The following is a 20,279-nucleotide window of genomic DNA, read 5'->3' as shown; positions in this document are numbered from 1 at the left end:
GTTTTACCCCATATTTGCAAGAGACCCAACCCAGACTCACAGACCTCCTTTTCAGCAGTGACCACGACCTACACCAGAAAACTCTGTTAACATGCCCCAGCCCAGGGGAAATTTGGATCCAACTCTCACTTTGTAACATACTCAGCTAGCCAAACGCAGGGCAGAGGAACTTGCTCCTGATGTAGCACCAGCACATGCAGAGCGTGTCCAGCAGGTTGAAGGAGGTGATCCTCCCCCTCTACTCTGTCCTGGTAAGACCTCATCTGGAGTACTGCGTCCAGTTCTGGGCTCCCCAGTACAAAAAAAACAAGGATCTCTTGGAAAGAGTCCAGCGGAGGGCCACGAAGATGGTGAAGGGCCTGGAGCATCTCTCCTATGAGGAAAGGCTGAGTGATCTGGGTCTGTTCAGCCTTGAGAAAAGAAGACTGAGAGGGGACCTGATCCAGGTCTATAAATATCTAAGGTGTGGGGGGCAGAATGGCGAGGCCAGACTGTTTTCAGTGATGAGTGGAGACAGGACAACGGGAAACGGCTGGAAACTGCAGCATAGGAAGTTCTGCACCAGTGTGCGCAAGAACTTCTTTACAGTGAGGTGACGGAGCACTGGAACAGGCTGCCCAGGGAGGTGGTGGAGTCTCCTTCTCTGGAGATGTTCAAGACCTGCCTGGATGCCTACCTGTGCGACCTGCTGTAGGGAACCTGCTTTGGCAGGGGGGTTGGACTCGATGATCTCTGGAGGTCCCTTCCAACCCCTACAATTCTGTGATTCTGTGATTCTAGGTGCTCTGATCAGTGTAGGGAAGTGGCAGGAGGAATGGATGAGTTACCTCTGTACCAGTGTAACCTCTGTTGATTCCCTCCTGCTGAAGCAAAGCCAACCTCAATGACATTCAACCAGATGACTCTGTCTCCAGGTCTGGCCACCTCTTTAGTCAGAGTATTGGTTTATGGTCAAAAAAGTCCTGAGAATTCATAGGAATTTAACATCTCATGGTCTCTTAGAGTGGAGCAATCTTCTGCAGCACATGCTGTGCTTCTAACATAACGCATGGTTGGCAGACGCAGGGAGATTTCCTTGGCATAATCAGTGCTTTTCTGGACAGGATGTAAGTCCATAGCATGGGATTTTGGTCCGATCTCTAGAGCAAAAGCTCTGGCAATCTACAGAAAAGACTATGGTAGCTAAGTACTAAGAGTACTAAGTCCATACTCCCTCCTATTTTAATTCTTGTTCCAGAGAAGTCCCAGGTAACCTGAACTAACGCTGGCCAAAGAACAAGGACCAAAACAACTCACATTTTGTTTCTGTCATTTCAAAAGCTGCCAAAAGGAAGTTCTGGAATGCCTGATTTGATGGGAGTGGTGTTTTCCATTACCAACATCCAGGTGGGCAGGATGGAGCTCACCCAAGCTAGCACAAGTGCCTTGCAGCTGGAAGCTGAACACAAGTCAACAGAATCTCCTTAGAGAAGTAAGAAGGAAAAAGCACCATTCAACCTTCTTATACGATTTGATAGCACCATGTAGAAGCAGAGAACTGTAGCTCCAGAAGCTCCCTGTTAACATTAAGCTAGAATCAGCTCAAGTATGATCAGCTTAAATGACAAGTCCTGGCAGATGCATCTCTTCTGCAGCCCTTCCTAGTATGAGCAATCCTCACTAGTAAAGAGAATTTAAATACTAGGCATTATTTTCTTCTGGGTAAGAGCTACTGGAGAAAGGGGGTGTAGCACTGGCTAAAACAGTTTTATCTGCAATTATTTTTCCCCAGATGATTTTAATAGGGATGTTTTTTTCTTCCTATGATACACAGGGCCACAGCAAAAACATTCAGTGTCCTGAATACACTGAATGCTAATTGGTATATACTGCATAGAGCTTCCAAAATGCCAAATGAGATTTCACAATATTTCATCAAGAATCATTTATGACAGTGATTAAAACAGGACAAGTGTGTTACAATATGCCTTTGTGGCACTGTCAGAACACCAGTCAGACGCCACTGCCTCTCAGATGCAAACTGGAGCACAGACAGATTTCATACTAGGACTTGTCCCAGGACTTCCACTTCCCCTAAAGTCCACAGATTGGATGAGAATGCATACAGCTGATTCTGTGCATCTTGCAGACATGAAAGCCTTCTGCACTGGGCATTTCAGAAGAAAATTATGAAGGTATGTAAGACCTGATATTAACCTACCTGAGTTTATCCAGTAAATCTTTTTCACAGATCAAAAAAAGATAACAAGACTGAATGCTATCTGGGTTCTTAGAACGGGATCATTCATAGCAAAGGGTCTTAGTAATTGCACTTTAAAACATGATGGGCGTAGACAACAAGCTCTACACGCATATGATCATGAAGACTGCTGTCCAGTAAGGTGTGCAGGGCTCATCCTACATCACACAAGCATGGTATATCCTGACAACTAGCTCAGCATGCAAACCCATGCCAGTGCAGCTATGCTAGGACTGCCTGGAGGTCTGTTTTTCAAGAACAAGGTACTGTGTTGTTCATGAAGAACACAGCCAGGAAGCTTCAAGCATGAGACCATACAGAGGCATGCATGCACACACTCTACTTTCAACAACTCATCGTGTGTGTTCTCTTACCTTAGTCCCATCTCGGGCATTTTTCAAAAAGATTAACATAGAAATAAATAAATAGTATATTATCAGAAGAAAAAAAAAAAAGGAAAAATCAATGATCTCTCATTTTTTTGGGATATGTTAAAGCAACCACTTTTATTATGAAAAAGTCATGCCCAGTGATGTTGTACTTGAAAAGGATAACGCAAAACCTGAACTGGACCTAGGGATTTAATTCAGTATCTCAACAAGTAAGTAGAGGCTTTTACGTAGCAGAGAAGTCCAGGAGATTCCTATAGACATCATTCAGGAAATTATCATTGACTTTACAGAGATTTAGATTGGGCTCAGGTAGAGAAAGTTAGCATTCATACACAAAAGCCTCGTGTACTGAGTTTCAGTGGGGCTTTGTGGCCACTCCAGTCACACTGATGTGAGACTTTGGTTGAACAAGAGCTTGAAGCTGGACAGTGAAGCAAATTGGACAAGTGAATTGACAGCAGACATCCCAGGCTTTGGGCAAGTCTGTCTAAAGCTCTGCAAACAGATTTTAAAATTGTCCCTCTTTTCATTAAGGCTGACAGATTAAATAGCCAGTCCCAAACTCAAAGCAACAGACAAAGCTATTCTCTGACCATATAATGCATCACATCAGGACTAAAACAGGCAAGTATTTTTTTTAATTCATCCACTTAATGCAATACTTACTTCCTAAATTTTCATCTTAGCACCTCCTCTCACAATGTCAAATTCTTGGGTAATTCACACGTGACACAGTACTAAAGAAAGAAAACCAATTTCATCTGTATTGACTAAATATCTTTCTTCCACAACAGCTCACATTTTCACCAGTATACCAGCAAACCTTTTACCAATGGTCTGGAATGACAGTTACGTTAGGTATATATACGGAGATTTGTTGATGGTCTGACCTGTTAAAAACAAAGCAAAAAAGCAAAACCAATCCCTAAAATAGAGCATTGAAACCCTTATTCATTGAAAATGAACATTGTACACATCCACATGTCACGAGTGCAATATCCTTCAAAAAGAATTGCTCCTCAAAGGAAAGCCAAAGAGGGAGATTTTTAGTGTTATGTTTAGTAGGATAATGGGGGCATGTGTTGGAAATCATGCATTGGAATTTATTTTTATTTTTTAAATAAGGCAAGAGGCTTACGTTCTAGTAGAATGGATGGGTTGAAGAACGAAGAAATGTTCTGCAAATGACACATTCTTTCAAGTTTCATTCTCATTGGACATACACATCATAAAATAAAGATTTTTAAAAGTGCTATATGCCTTGTGAGTCTCATCACAATGTGTAAAGCATAATGTTACACCTGCTGCCTAAGACAAAATGTTAGTGGCAGTGTTAGCGGTAGATTAGACTCTAGCTCTCTCATTTCCTGCGGCATCTGGGACAACCTCCTTCATTATGCTTAAGAAAAACAAACAAACAAACAAAAAAAACCCAACCAAACCATACTCTACATGCCTTCCACAATCATTTAGAGTCATATTCTAAAGTAACAGACTCCATATGCAGTTGATGACAGTCCACCAGTGGCTTGCTTGATACCACAACCGAGGCTCATTCTACCCAGCTACCTGTGGCTCTTTGATCAGTCAGCATGTGAGACAATGTTGAGAGGTACACAACCATGATAACATTAATAGATATGCTGAAGGGATTTTAAAAAATTCCAACAAAACACAAATGTAAAAAAAGTCATCCGCCAGCCCTCAGCTGTTAGCCGATTTTAAAAAGGTAGAGCAGCTTGCAGTAAACAACGATATTTTAAATCTTCAAGGACATACAGAATTACTCCTCCCACCCAGTAATCAGACGTGAAGGATTTCTGCAGCACAGTCTTCTGGCTCTGTGTAATGTGAAGAGTTTGTATCTGAATGGTGAACCCCAAGCATTTCTTTACTTTCAAAGTTTGGCTCCATTAGTGCAGGTTTTTCAAAAATGTTCTTTTTACTAGTTTCTGGACAGTTTTGTACATATATTACTCGGTTATAAGCTTTAAGTCTCTTCCACAGCTGTACGTACACTTTGCATTGTACATACATGAACAGAAGTCCTCCAGTGAAACCAATAGCCACAACAACCAGCTTAGTCCAAAATGGCCATTCTAGAATCCCTGGAAGAAAGGGAAGAAAAAAAAAAAAAAAGGAATAGAGAAAACATCAGGTCAATACTGAATCTCTCAAGGACACACCTTAAGAGTTCTTACTTTGCTGTTTTTCTTGTTCTCTCTTTTTTTCTTCCTTCAGGTTTAACACACGTAGACTTCTAAGCTTGTTGAGTTCACATAACATATCACTCCTCAAAGAGAAAAAACCCACAAAAACACTCGATCCTTTATGACTAAGCAGTTGTGCAGCACAACCAAGGCAACAGCCAGGTATAAACTTTAGGTCCTTTTATACCTATTTTTAAAAGAAAATTTAATCAGATTATGAATGGGCTTCTATAGCACACTTTCCTCTTGAAAGTAAGATATTCAGAGATGTGTCCCACTCCGTGATCACACAATACACACAGCCACAGTCTTTGAAGGGAACCATTGTCACCATTCAGCTTGAGACATTCTTGACACAAAACTGACAATTTGATTACCTGCATAAGACCCAGTAGATCATAGTTGAACTACAGCATCTCTTCTGATGCAAAATGACAAGTGTTGGGGATGCTGAAGCATTCTGGCAAGCTCACTTGACATAATAAAAATGACCACCAGTACTTTTCCTGAATATGCCCAGTTTGAACTCCTAGCCATTGGATCTCGTTACATCCCTATAACATACTTTTAAATGAGAAATGACTGATTTTATACATCTTCTGCTTATACACATCCTGTATCCATCCAGTTTCTCTCCTTCTGAAAGACAAGCATCCCAAGATGGATATGAGATCATGCTGAACTTCTCACTTTCAGGTTTCTCAGAGAATTAGCAGTGTAACAAAATCATAGCTAAGTCTTCAAAGTTTTTACAAGATACAGGCCACTGTTCTTTTGGAAATGCACAGCAGTGTAGGACGAATTAAAATATTTTAGTCTCCAGACCCAAATTGCACTGCAACATGACTACTGATGAAATCCCACTAGTGATGAATACCTGGACCTCTGATTCACAGGGGAGCTATCTGATGCCATCTGGAGGCAGCAATAGCCTACGCCTTGCTGTGCAGACATGAATGAATAAACACATGCACGCTGCAGCTCGTCAGAGCATCCCCCAGATTTGGAATCCAAATGAAGGAAGCAAAGAAAGCAGAGTAACAAGTACTATGTAGCCATACTATACCTAGTAATGTTCACTGAATGTATTGAATAAAGTAACGAGGATACGATAAATCTTTGAGAGAAAGTGCTTTTCTTTATCATATGGAAACCTTGCACTGAAAGAACAATTTCCACCATACGTGGAAAAGATGGTGTTGGATGGAACAGAAACTACAAACTTTCATTCAAAGCAGCTTCCTGACTGAAACTATGAACAATCACACCACAGCTAAACTAAACAAATGACAGCAAAGCTGTCTGACGTGTGACTCTGCTCTACAGAGACTGTAAGAGCTCTGTGGAATTGCACACTTATAGATGCTCATTTCCCAACTGCATTTGAGGTTGGCATTCAACCTCTGTGAGCAAGGACGGTTTGCCTTAAAACCCAGCCTTGGTGCACAGCCTGTTACTCCAATCCCCACCTTCTGGGGGAGCTCAGCTGCCTGAAAAAACAGTTCTGCAAGAGCTGCAAGTTCACAGCCCGGCACTCCAAAGTCAACCCATTTCAATTTAGTAAGCTCACAGCTGGCACACTGAAGGAAATCTGCTACTCTGGAAGTTAAGACATCCGTGTAGTGATGAATTTCTGAATTTCTCTGCTCCCCACACAACCACTCTAATTTCTTCAGTCAAATGTGTCTCCCGCAGAAAAGTTGTGCTAATATGTCTCGAAGATGGCTGAATAGAAAAAATAAGCCTGTTAGTGTAGCTCAGAGGTTTGGACTTTGGTTCCTGTTCCTTCTTCCCTTTTTTAAAATTGTTCTCTTTCTACTCAGCTAAAGGTAGTCATAGTAGCAAACAGATGCTTACATGCTTGTCATCTCAGTAAGTGTTCCAGCTTAGAACTAAATTAGCAAAGCCAGTGCAATTTTGTGTTTAGTTACAGTGGTTTTCTCTTGTATCTGTGCATTTCACAAGTGTAAAATTGACACGTAATAGACTTAAAAGAATCTACAGACAAATTTACACCAATTTAACTAAATCACTTTAGAACTGTTCTTTTACATCAACTCAATCTCTGCCTAAAGCTGACTGATCTAAGAAAAAGCATTACCTGCATTCTCAGGCTTTGCATCCTCTCTGCATTCAGGATAAAGAATAATTCCAAATGAGTAAGTAGGAAGATAACCAAGTAACATACCAGTAGTCTGTCCCTGTTTAATCTCTTCAGCAGTCCTGTCTATGAGGACATACAGAGACCACACAACGCAGGTGATGGCAATGATATGGAATGTTACAGAGCACATGATCTTCCTCCTCTCGCTGGCTGTCATCTGCAGCTTCTCCCACTGGCAAGAAACCCAGAAGCAGAACAAGAGATTAAGTGTTTATCACAGTTACCAGAAAGTATAAAGAGAAAACACTGATCAAAACCAAAAGCAGGCAAAGGACCAGTTTCCCCCTAAGTTTTGTAAGTCACATTATTCTTGCTCTGACCACAGTGCGTGCAGCTGGCAGCTTGCTCTGCCATAAAGGGTGCAATCACTCCTGGTGCAGGAGGGGATAACAGCACTCATCTCCATCCAGAGCTGCAGCACTGAGTTATCCCACAAAGAACCGAGCACAGCTCAAGCAAGTCTGTTCTTTAGTGTATTTGCAAAGCAATGAACAGCAAGCACCCACAGTCAGAAATGAGCATCATGAAGGGCAAAAGGGTGTCATTGCTCAGGCAGCCATTCAGTAACACGCTGCAGCAGGAGTGGTGCACAATCCAATCACCCAGTATGTGTATGGCATCTCAATGTGGGCCATTAGACTATCCCAGTGTGCAGTCAAAGCTGTTTAGCACTCAGCTCAAGGCTGTTTAGTTCTCACTTCCTATCTCTGGAGGCTTTATTCAATCTTCACATATATTTAACACTACTTAGAGCAGCAACATGGATTTTATTTTCAGTGTTTCAAGTACACTTAAATATGTGCCCTAAGAGTATACAGCAGAACGGGGATGACAGCTTTTACAATTTAAAGGATGCAGCAAATTGAACCCCCCGACCTGCGCCTATCATAATGTTTATACAGTCCCAGGAGAAACCACAACATCAGGTCACTGTCGTTTAGAAAGGACACAAAGAAAGAAGGTAGTTACTACAGGTGCTTCAAGTATACAGGGAATTTTTCAGAATCAGCTTTTCTTTACTTTTCTACCAATGGCGCCAGGAAATTGTTGGGCTTTTTTTCTTTTTCTTTTTGTCTCCAAAGCAATTGATGTGTATGAAGAAAACTTTTGCAGGTGTGTTGCACATCCCTCATCATATTTGCATGGGACAGTGTTAAGACAAGCTTTCCTCGTATTTCCACAAACTGCATACAGGGGCACATCAGCTTCTCATACATACCTATGTGCTCTAGAGAGGTGTATTTGGTGTCTCCTAGAATAACTTGCAGAAAAAATTGACTTTGAAAAGTGCAGAAAAGTGTGGAAGATAATGAGGATGACCTTAATGAGATCACTCATCAGGTTGAATTACTGTTACCACTGCTGCAAATACAAGAATGGTTGAACCATAAAACAGGGATTCTGTGAAATATTCTCTGTCTTGCCAACAAGCAAGTAAGTCACAGCCACATTTCTGTATCAGTGGTCATTCAAATCTCATCATGGCAGAAGAACAGAAGATTTCCAGCAGTGATATACCAGACACATATCATGCTAGAAAACTACACACTTTCAATTATTGTTACAAAAAGACTGGACAAAAACTTTTGCTTTGGACAATATGTTTTAAATAGGAAATGGATTTTGCATCTAAACAATGGTGTTCATTATCTACAGAAAATACAATTTGATTCATTTATTCTGTCAAAGTGTAAGCATGTGTGAATATTCTTACAGGGCCACAAGGACTTGCATTTTGACTGTATTCCTCTTTTTTTTTTGCAGGTAGAGATCTTCCACTGGACTCTTACTTCTCTTATTATATGCTGGCATCACAGCTGCCAAACCATCCCATACCACTTCATCTTTCCAAAGACAGGAGTGCACAGCAGAGGAGCTATTCTGCTAGTTTGATTCTGCCCTAGCCCAGAGAGGAAACAAGAGAGGACCCAGAGGTCCATGCTGCATTATTCTTATGACACAGCAAGCAACATTTCACAATTTAATAAGCCAGCATTTCTATCAAATCTACAGAACTTTTAGGTTTTATTTCTTTGTTTTGTTTTCATTTGAATTATAAAATGGAGACTCCCTCTCTTGTCTCCCCTCACTTCCACTTGTACTGTGATGCAGTTTGCTCCTCACTCTCTTCCCCTTATAACTTAACGTTTGAACATAAGACAGACCAATATGCAGTGATGCAATACAGCCTTAAGACTTTGAGGATGCTAAATTTCATTTCTGCCCTGCAGAGAAGCACAAGCCCTATTATTTGTTCCATCCTGTCCGTAATCACCAGTTCCAGACAGTTTTGTCCTGACTGACAGGATATGATAAAGGATGAGCTGAAGACACAGCTTGTCTTCTGGCTGCAGCTGAACCTCTAAAGGATCCTTCAGACATATTTGAAAGGTAAATTCTTTCTTATCCTTCTACTTATGGCTCAGCCCCCACCTCCTGGCATCTGGTCTCTCTCCAATGGATGACCTGTTCAGATATAACTACTGATGCCGAATGACTCATTTCTGAAGGTGCCCAACAGCTTTTTCTCACCGTGTACCAATATGCAGGAAATGCTTCCCGCCCACTCCAGGCAGGGTGAGCACGGAAAAATCAGCAGCTAACCATCACCTACAGCAAGTCTTTTTTATTTGGGCTCCTCCAATTTCTTTCACATCCTACAGATGGGCTGTGCAGTTCTGTCTGCGTGATAGCAGAGCCTGTGGCAGCCATAACTGCAGCTCCGAGCTACTATGCCCTGTGCTAAGAGGCTACCAAAGAAAAAGCTACAGCTTAGATGGCAGCACTTCTATGCTGTCATAAGCAGAGGTTGTGCTGTCAACATTACATCCTCTGCTATATACTTCGTGGACCATAGATCTCCATTAAGAAAAAATAAATAAAACCAATAAAGAGTTTGAAATCTGCTCTGTTTTCTATTAGGATTCACTTTTAGAAGTCAGACAAGTTCTCACAGCAGCTTTCAGATGGCTGCAGTCTGGACTTCCCATCCCTTGTCATTTAGAATAATCAATAATTGAATGTTTCTCAGTTATTATAGTTCTAGACTGAAATTATTGCTGTTAACATCTTCCACAGCAAGATTTGTCTGTGGTAAGAACACCAGTGACTTTCACCTCAGAATCCTGATGGTAAGGACCAACTGAATTTGAACGCCTAGCAAATGTGGGAGGACAAAATTGGTCTTACAAGACACAAAGATATCTAAGTTCTCAATCACCAGACTTGGGATAGGTAATTTGTTTATAAAACAAAACAGGTCATAGCAGCCCAAAGTACTAAAACCTGATCGTACATAATCTAAGAAAAGGTAAAAGTGAAAACATTTATCAGTGAACATCCTTCTACTTACACTAAAATAGGTATGCTCCTTAAAAAAAAAAAAAAAAAAAAAAAAAAAGCTAAAATTTCAATCAATTTACATTTACATTCAGAACATATGATTTAAAGTAACTTTAAACTGAGATCTTCATATTTTCAAGAGACTTTAAAAGCCATGTGGATCTCAGCACAGCAAAACAAAGCAGACAGCAGTAATACAAAACACAATATTTCCAGAGAAACAGCATGGATAACTGGAAAGCAAATGCCTTTGTGCACCAGCTCTGAAAACCAACTGTGAAAAAATCAGGCTGCTGCGTGCACATATGCATGAGCGTGAGTGTACATGAGTGCATTTACAGAGAGCACTGCTGGGCTGTACTAAATCTATATTTTAAATGTAGGACAATGTAAAGGGAGGAAGGACTGAGACTCATTTCTCACTTGGGCAGTTGATGAATTCTTGAAGCAGAATTATCTTGACAATGGTCAGAGCAGGGAAATACCACTTCTCAGAGCTGGACTCCACTGATGCTAAATTCATGAAGCTGAGTGTTAGACAACTGAAATTGTTCAGCACCTATACAAAACTGACCAGAATTACTAAGGAGCCACCAAATTGGTTCTGTGGGATTGTGGGCCATGACAGCCTCTTTTCTGCACAGATGTACGTTTAACAAAGCCTACCTTTCGCAAAGGCTTCAGCTTTGTCTCCATGATGAACTCATACTTGCAGAGTTCGCAGCATCGTGTATCTGAGCTCTTGATCCACTGCTGCAAGCAGGCTTGGTGCACAAAATGAAGACTTCCCGTGCAGTGACAGGGGGTAATCAAAGGGCTCTCATCATCTCCTTCACAGTGACATATCCTGAATCAGAAGCAAAGCTGCTCATTAGAAGAAGAGGAAGCAGAAAGCATGTGGAAGAAGAGGCATGTAATATCTGTGATCACACATGGTTATCTGTTGATGATCCTAAGACACACGCATCAAAGGAATGTATTCTATAAAGGAGCTAAAACTAAAGAACTGCCTTGCTACACAAACGCATACACATACACAAAATATCTGAGCACAGACACTGCTAACTAGACAGTTGCCTTCTAACAGATGAGGTGGACACACAGAGCCCGACAGAAATTTAGTACCCAAAAGAAAAAATAAAAAGTGTGAGAAATGACAATCCTTCATCTACTAGAACAATAGCACTTAACTGAAAACAGCATCTAAACAGATCCGACCGCACTTCCCAAGACCAAGTATGCACAGAGAGGTACTCATGAATTACAATGTAATGCAGAAGATGAAACAAAATTCCCAAAGGAACTGTGAACCAGCCCAACCCAGTATCACAGAGAGTTAATTTGGTCCAAATTTTGCACAAGGGAAATGATTATTTCCAGTGCCAAATGCTAAGAGACAGAACCACACTGCAAAGATACAGCATCCATTTTCCCCAAATACACCTACTTTAAAAGGACTAATGGCTTTGCTCTTCCAATTCCTTTTTTTTTTTTTTTTTTGCAAAAGTTGCTAAGGAAGCACCAGCTCTGCAAAATTCCCAGCTTCCCTCACCGTCTAACTCCAAATAGCAAGGACACCTGACACAGTGCTACTACCAGGTGCTGGCATTTGATTTCCAGCTTCAATTTACGCACAGCACTTGGGCTGCATCAGACAACACTAAGTCCTTCTAACCATGTGGAAGAGGTCAGGAACTGAAAGGGGGATGGTAAGGAGCTCAGGGAATGAATATAAGTTACTAAGCATATGTGAAGCACATCCTGGCATGCTGCCATCCCTGTCTGTTACTGAAATCTCTCACTGATGTGTAGCATCTTGCCTCTTGTGACCTTGCTGATAGCTGGCAAGTGGGACTGAACTAATGGGTGGATTAAAAGAGCATCTTGTTGATGACAAGCAAGTAACAAACTAGAATTTGCTGGTAATGGGGTACTGAGGAAATAAAAAATTACTGGCAGGTATTAACAAAGTCAGCTTCAGAAAGCAGTGTCAAAGAGGAGAAAGATTAAGATAGGAAAATGCTTGGTAGAAGGATGTGACAGTTACTCCTATGCTTGGCATCTCCTGCTCCCCAGACTTATTCAGAAGCTGCGATGGGGCAGGCCTGCAGACAATTTACCACAAAACAGTCCAGAGCTGTGTGTTCCTTTCACCTACGTAAATAGCTAATCCTCTGTATCTGGAACAAGGAGATCCCATCTTTTTTGGACCTCACACTACTCACTAATTATCACTAATAACCAGTGCTTAGTTCTCTCTTTCATCTTAACCATTTAGAAATGGGGAGGTAAAGGTTAAGAAATAACCTTAGGCTATATTGACCAGAACTCAAAACCAACGTTCTGTTGCCTATGCTCTGACAAACTCAGCAGTGGCTGTCTGGAAAACACATTGCTTGTTAAAAGCTAAGAAATTTTCAGCTTGGTTTTTACTATGTGTAACTGATTCTCTCATAATATTCCCAGTTTGGGCAAGGATGAAAGAAAAATGCGATCTCAGAACCCCAAATCTGAAACGAATTGCAGAAGAATTTATTTGACTCCCAAGGATATGCTTTTGCTTAGTAGACTTGTTAAGTGCGTCAGAGGGGTGCAGGAAAGCAGAGAGAAGGTTGCATGCTTCACATTGCACATATTACAGCAAGGTGACAGGGTGGAAAAAAAAAAAGACAAACAGCACAAAGGCAGGGAAAGCAGAATGGTCACCACTGCACACAGGAAGGCTCGAAGGGGAGGTTCTCCGACGCACCAACCTGCAGGTATCCCCCGATGCAGACACCGGGGAGAGAGGGGGGAATTTTTCTGAGAGGGGAGAAGGGCAGTCAAGGTCACTGTCCTTCTCAACCGAACAGAGTGGTGCCCGCTGCTCTTTTGTTCTCAGTTTCATTGAGGTGCTGTCCTCAAAGACGTCATCATCTCCCATGTCCTCAGAGCAGAAGTCTGTGCTTTCCACCAGCATGCTGGAGGATTTCTCAGCTTGGAAGTGACTGGAATAGCTTTCCAGTTCGTGGAACTTATGCAGACTGCTGGTGCTGGAGGTGTGGGAGAAGGAAAAAAGGTAACGCAACAGTTTTTTGCTTCTTGAGGTGTCATGGTCCACTCTGTCCTCCAGCAAGGGGATATGTACAGCGCTGCGGTTTTCTGCTCCTCCTGATGCACTCGAATAGTTGGAAAGGGAAGGGATGTAGGAGTGTTTAGAATTGCTAAAAGAAAGAGGCCTGAGATTCAGCGATTTCCTCTCTTTAAGATGAAATTTGTTAATCCTCAAACACTGCTCTTGAGTCGGGGTCAATTTGCCTTCCGAGCATGTTCGCTCCACGTAGTCAAAGCACTCACCGGTGCTCTGTGCCTTCTGGTCCACGTCATTGAGGGACTTGGAGAATTTCAGAGTGCGGGTGGGCTTTACATTCTTAGCAGCCCTGAGCGCCTGGCCCCGATCCTGCCCATGGGAGTTTCTCTTTGCTGCATGTAACGTGTCCTGACAGATTACTGTCACAGTGACCCCTTGTGTCAGAGAACTCTGGCAGTGAGGATTTTTCAAGACAACAGCAGACTGCACTGGACTGTGATGACAACATTCAGAAAACACTGCACTGGAACTGCATGCAGAACAGTGGAATAAAAAGCACAGAAAGTAAAAAAAAACAATTACATAAGAGAACACATATAATTAAAAGTGAAGAAATGAGAATTACAGCTAGTGTGGGAATGGCAAACATAGCGGGCCAGTCAGTGGGATTCAATGAAGCAGTGTTAGATAGCAGTCGAGTCAAACAAAAGGAATGCTTCAGACCAGAACCCCATGTTGCTTACTTCCCCATCCACATGCTTTTTCAGTTTTGGTTTTTCTTAAATGAAGCTTGCACAAGCCTCACTGTAGCTATGCAAACAGGACAATTTACCTGCAGATGTCCTGGTTGGATGGCGTAACAGAAGTCCGAGAGAAGCCATGGGGAGCTGTGATAGAGGTTGGACTTCCAGCCTGCAGTGACATAAAAATAAAGGGGAAAAAAAAACAGACACAAAAAAAAAAAGCAAGTCAGAAGTCGGAAAAATTCTGTAGGCACTGCAGTCACCTTCAGGGTTGAACACAGCATATGGAGTCAGATAACACTCTACATCAGATATTCAAGGGCTGGTTGCAAGAAAGTGAGGTGTCATTGTCAAGCACTAAGAAGGAAGGTTGTCACAGCCTCATCCTTGGAAAAACAGAGATCGGAACAGAAACATTTTTCCCCAAGGTCAGATGCAGCCATCTCTGGAGCGGAACCTGCCAGCTGTCAGACATTGCACGGAACAACCGCTCAGGAAATGAGCAATGCTACAGTAATTAGCATAATTAGATGGAGGTGTGTATGCAGACTAGTTGTAATTTAGCTACCACCTAATAGCTAATCCTTCCACTTACAACAATGACAAGAGATTAGGAGATTTTTCTTTTTTCTTTTTTCTTTTTTCCACAAGACACAGAGACTATTTATAGAGGAGGTAGTTTCAGCACTGGCATATACACATAAGCACCATCTGCCAAACCAGACCCTTCCCTGAAGTACTCATTGTATTTCACGAGGCCTTTCACCCCTTCCTACCTCAACAGGGCCTTCCACCTCCTTGCAGGAAAGCTATAATGGTAGCCACATTCATGTGACCACAGTGCGAAATCGAATAGGTGTAGAATTCAGAATTCAGCTGAAATCAAAAAAGCTAAGCTCTTTGGCTTATGCAGCACTTAAGAAACAAGCTTCTAAAGTCAATATGGTAATAACCATCTTGACAGCCTACTATTACAGGCCTTTTTGCTGCTGTATGTTGTGAGCGTCAAACTGAAACTTCAGAACACTTCCCAAAGGTTTTAGTGAGGAGAGATATGTTCATAACCCCTTAATGGGCAGAGAATCTCTAAACCCATTTCTTCCACACTCTACAGCTGCTGGATATGCCATGCAGCTCACTTACGCCCGCAAAACATTGCTCCCATTTCCCAGTTCAAACACAGGTTTACGGTTCTTCTGATCAGTTGAGTAAAGCTTGCAAACCATGAAGGTGCTCCAACAGCAGTGGAGAGCAACGTTCCTGGTATTGCATCAGGATGTCTCAGGTGTGTGAGCATGAAAAACCAGGTATCCACTTACAACTGGGCCAACAGGGGCCAAAGGTGAGGCTCAAACACACACCTTTCAACCTGCAGCAAGGCACTGTGGCTTTCCCATCCCAGCCAGCTAGGTTTATATACAGAACAAAAAAACAGGATAACCATGCTCCAAAAAGCAAACTGAACAATGTCACGACTGACAAAACAAATTAAACATGTAAAGATAGGTTTGGGCTTTATCCTGGAAAGCATCATCCTTACGTTTTACACCACTTGGGCATGCTAATGGTATAGGACTGATCATACAGTGAGGTGAATTCAGCTATTATTTGGAATTCTTCTTCTTGCTGTTTAACCTATTCTAAAAGCAGGCACATCTCTGACTAAAACCCATCTCTTAAAAAGAGTGCAGTAATTACTTTTGTAAAAAGAAAGACAGGTTAGTGAAAGAGCTGACACTATAATCTGCTGCTGTAATTATGCAAATGAAAATTAATGTGACTTAAGTAATGAATTATTTAAAAAGACATATTTAGCAATCTGCTAAAAACAAAATATTGAACCAGTAAAAAAACCACATTATATTCTGCCATGGAAACAGAGCAATATATTATTGGAACTGCAGTCACAAATCAGTTAATACATCTGTCTCAGGTTTTCTGTTACAAGCAAATCACAGAAGGTATTCTGCTTATAAAGAATCAACTTTCTTTACTGTTTCATTTCAGAAATGAAGCGTTCCAAAAAAGACAGACGTGCATACAGTGTGACAGTCTAATAGCAGATGACTAGATTGAATGAACCAAAATTTCCTTCTGAACCCACATTACTGGTTTCTTGATCCAACTGCCTGGCACCAAGACAGCATGTCAAAGTCTCATTGCTTGGAACATCAAAAAGCTGGGACAAGGAAGAAACAGTGAAATTGCATTTGTATTTCAAAATCACTGCGTCTAGATGCCAGCACTGCTCAGGCAGCTTGACAGAAGTAAAAAAAATAATTACAAAACCATCTGAAGCAACTTTCCTTTTCCTCCCACCTTCCTTTTTCATGTATATAAGAGGCCTTTTACGCCATCTTTAGACTAAATGTAAATGCAACCAAAAAATGAAAACCAGTTAACAAACATGAAAAGGCAGCACAAAGTAGAAGAACAAAACGTTGGAGGAAGCTATGCCCCATCCTCAGCTGAAGCTGATGTCAGTAGAGGCTACCACTAATGGCCATGGTTCAACTCACCTCTTCTCATACTCTGTGCTCCTCCCATGCTTTTCCTTGTGAAACTATTTACACAGTTGCGCTGCACATCAAATAGGATACTGAGGTGAGACAGAACAAAGCACTTATTTTCTTGCACTTGTTTAATGTCAGTCCTTTCCCTAGCTGCATTTGCCAGAGGACATTAGCTGGTTACAGCAATGAGCCTCTAATGGTGAGACACAACTTGTCAACAAGAGAAGAATGCAGTAAAATGCAAGCTGTTGCCCAGAATCCAACATGCAAAAAAAGCCACAAAAAGAAGAAAGGAAGAAATACTGGCAGCCTAGGGCCACATGACATAGAGGTGATGTGATGGTTGAATGTAGCAGAGAGCTTGCTTGGAGTCCTGACTGTTCTCCCATGCGAGGCTTAGCTCCAAAGAGGCCAGGAAAATGAGCAAAGCCTTTACCACCATCCTTACTGATCCAGTAGCAGCCTCACAAGTAGTAGCACCTTTGGGTAAGCTTCTTATGATGTTGACAGCAGTCATAGGTTTTAAAGCAGTCCTTATCATAGGGTTCTGCTATGTTTGTTAACTGACAGACATCCTAAGCTTGAATTTAACCCTTCTAGCCTCAGAATCACTCACTAAATCTCTGTGGATATTCATGCCCTTCACAATGGATAACTATTACCTCTAACATGAAGTCCTAGGAGCTACATGCTGGTGAATTACTCTGTACAGCCAGACTGGTGGCCTAAAATAGCTTGGAACTAAAGGTCAATAGTTAGTTAATTGTTTCCACTGACATTCCCATCTAACGCAATTCAGTGAGGTCACAGTGTGGCTCTCTCCCCTCTGGTTCTGGGATAATCACAGGAAGCCCACAACTCTACAGTGCTGCCATCAAGATACGTACATGAACATGTGTTTATGCTGGCATAGCTGGTTGTTCTCATTTTTGCCCCACTCTGCAAACTGTGATCCCTTGGTAAAAGAACTTGGTCTCTTCCAATGGTCTACTGCTGACTACCTGCAGCACACCTGAAAACAAAAATACCCACCCTGCCTCAAAAAATTATATCATCTTTGAAGTAAGTCACAGTGAACAAGTCATCGGCTTGAGCCTATTCCAAAATAACCTGCTCATCTGAGATGGTGCTTCTGGGTATATCTTCTGTAGTCTCAGTCTCAGCTGTGCTTCAGTACAAGTAATTACACATCTTAAAGAACGGGGCATGAGACATTTTAACAACCTTATTACACTTCCTCCACTGATGGGAAGTCCGGAAGAAGTAAAGAAAGTTTTTCCTCAACAAAGTTTTATCCTCAACAGAACCGCAAACCTTACCCTTTTTAGATGCCACATAAGTAGCACCAACACTGTGGCCCTAATATCCAGGCTACAAAAACATCTCTAGAACTCTCAGCTAGGGACCTGGTGACTAACATACTTCCCACTATACACATATTATAATAGAGTACACCTCTCCTTTGCCATACAACTGACATTAAGGCAGACAAAGAGTTACAGATAGCAGCATAATTTTAAGCCTTTTATTGGGAGGAAGTGCAGCACAAGGAGCTTCAAAGAACTACAAAAGTAACAATAGTGCATTTAAACACAATACAACCGACATTTCAACATGGAATTCTGATTACTGGTTTGCCTTAATTTTAAACAGTGATGAACTCCTTTCAAAACTACTCACTTTTGCTGAACTTAAAATAAAATAAAAGAAAGCTTAAGAAGGTAGTTGCATGTACTGTCAAACAGACCGAGGGTACAACATGTGCCGTGTACCAACAGACTATGGCAGCAGTTTGTCTGACTCCTTCCTGTAAGAACAGCAGAAGTACAGTGACCTCCTTTGCTGAGCCAACTCTAACTAGAAGCAGACCCTCAGGGGGCTTATGGAGACACAGGTAATCATTGCAGGTGTTGGCTTAGGGGAGACATCTACCACCACTTCTTTGGAGTCATCTGTCTTCCAAGAACAGTCAGGTACCTAGCCCACCCCAATGACCCAGAGGCTGCGATGCTTTTCAGCATGCAGTGCTGAGGTCTGTGATGGGCCGCTGGGAGTTCTGTTTGAATCCAATTCATCTCTGCTGGCATTAACGCATCACAACGATGAATGTGGTAGAACCACAGAGGAAAGACAGAGGGATGGTTTTCACACTGTATTTCAGAAGAACTCATTACCAAAAAGCTGTTTCATCTGTCTTGCACAGACGCCACTTAAACATGTATTAAAAAGGCAGGGCTGCCGCTAGACGTGGACATGACCAACACTTATCTTGCGTAGTGCATCTCCAGAGGCAATGAAATCCTCATGCTCTGCTACACCCTTAGTTTACACCATGGAAACCAGGAACAATCATCCCACATCTGTTCCCTGGCAGGATCTAGGAACAGTCAGTAAAGTCAGGAGAGAAAACAGAAGTGGGGACTTGGTGAAAAAGAAGCACTAAGTGCAACTGTAGGGCACTCCATAGCTAACTGGGCAATTCTTCAGGTACTTAAACAACTATTAAGAGTCACAGGGAATGTGACTATTATTCTTCAAGAAAGAGACATCATATTGCATGCCACACAACTGCTGGATGTGGGCCACTTCTACACCATTCTCCTGCTCCAGCCGTCCACCTTCACAAGGATGCAATGCATTTGTATTTTTATGTTTCCAGCAAGAGCTGTACACTCTGACTGAAGGCTCCTGCACTGCAGCTGTGGCCTCCAGCAATTATAAGTGGTCTCCAGAGCAGGCCTCCAGCTGGACCAGCATGCCCAAGAACAATGGGGCAATGACAGTAACTAGTCGTGTGGCCAAGCTGGCACTTGAAATGGCCGAAGAGGCCATCTATGCTGCAGACTAGACATCATGAAAGGCAGACAGCCCCAGCTGACAGGCTTTTTCTAAATTGCAGCATGGCAGGATCAAATATCAGTAAATTCTAGTCTACACAATTCCTCCCTACTGGATGCATGCCACATTGTCTTCCAGTGCGTGCTGATATCAAGTTTTTTTTGTCTGAAATACGATGCATTATTAGAATGGAGAGTGGTAAGAAGAAATATTGGGGGAAAAAAAAACCCACCAACAAAGATCACAACAGTTCACCAATGATGCATGATAAAACTATGACTTCGACTGCCAAAGAAAAAAGAGTTCCTAAGTTTGTCCCAAATGCTCCACTGTATTAGCATCTTAGATTAAAAGAGCATTTTTTTACTCAACAAGGATGAAATGCAGGTACAGGACATAGGAGGAAACACTGTTCATGAAGATGTGGGAAACAGATATTTTCAGAATGATCAACTCCATCAAATAGTTCTGAAAACAATTTGACAGGAACTGGCAGCTGGCTCCTTGAAGAACTTTGTTCCATATTCTGCATAATGTACATGACAATAATTAAAATTACATCTAGAAACCAGGAGTGAAAGTCCTCCCTATCACACTGCGCCCAGGCACAAGCTCACCTACCTTTCTGAGTGGGGAAAAGTGCATCCCTTCACCTTTACACTATGCAGTCTTGTTTTTCCAGAGCATCTCAGTCGTATCAGAGTTTATTTTGTTTAAGCAACTTCTCTTTCCCCATTCCCTTTTCCCCTAGATTCATGTACCTGGGCA

General features: G+C 41.9%; 1 protein-coding gene across 8 annotated transcripts in view; it reads right to left on the bottom strand.

Moving 5' to 3' along the window:
• Positions 1-2,726: 2,726 nt before the first annotated feature.
• MARCHF8 (membrane associated ring-CH-type finger 8) overlaps positions 2,727-20,279 on the bottom strand; it is an 84,891-nt gene continuing 67,338 nt past the window's right edge. For 6 of the 8 annotated variants that reach the window (XM_052678114.1, XM_052678119.1, XM_052678118.1 and 3 more), the window contains 5 exons: positions 14,250-14,329; positions 13,101-13,946; positions 11,014-11,194; positions 7,030-7,177; positions 2,727-4,739 (listed from right to left, as the gene is read on the bottom strand). In XM_052678114.1, coding sequence (XP_052534074.1) covers positions 4,435-4,739; positions 7,030-7,177; positions 11,014-11,194; positions 13,101-13,946; positions 14,250-14,329 — 1,560 coding nt within the window. In that variant the 3' untranslated portion in view covers positions 2,727-4,434. The remainder of the gene's footprint in view (positions 4,740-7,029; positions 7,178-11,013; positions 11,195-13,100; positions 13,947-14,249; positions 14,330-20,279) is intronic. The other 2 variants (XM_052678120.1, XM_052678121.1) reach the window with 1 other exon arrangement.

Source organism: Tympanuchus pallidicinctus, unplaced genomic scaffold (assembly GCF_026119805.1).
Source record: "Tympanuchus pallidicinctus isolate F22 unplaced genomic scaffold, pur_lepc_1.0 scaffold16, whole genome shotgun sequence".
NCBI classification, from domain to species: Eukaryota; Metazoa; Chordata; class Aves; order Galliformes; family Phasianidae; genus Tympanuchus; species Tympanuchus pallidicinctus.
Note: the sequence above shows the minus strand (reverse complement) of the source record. Positions and strands in the feature narration are given on the sequence as shown.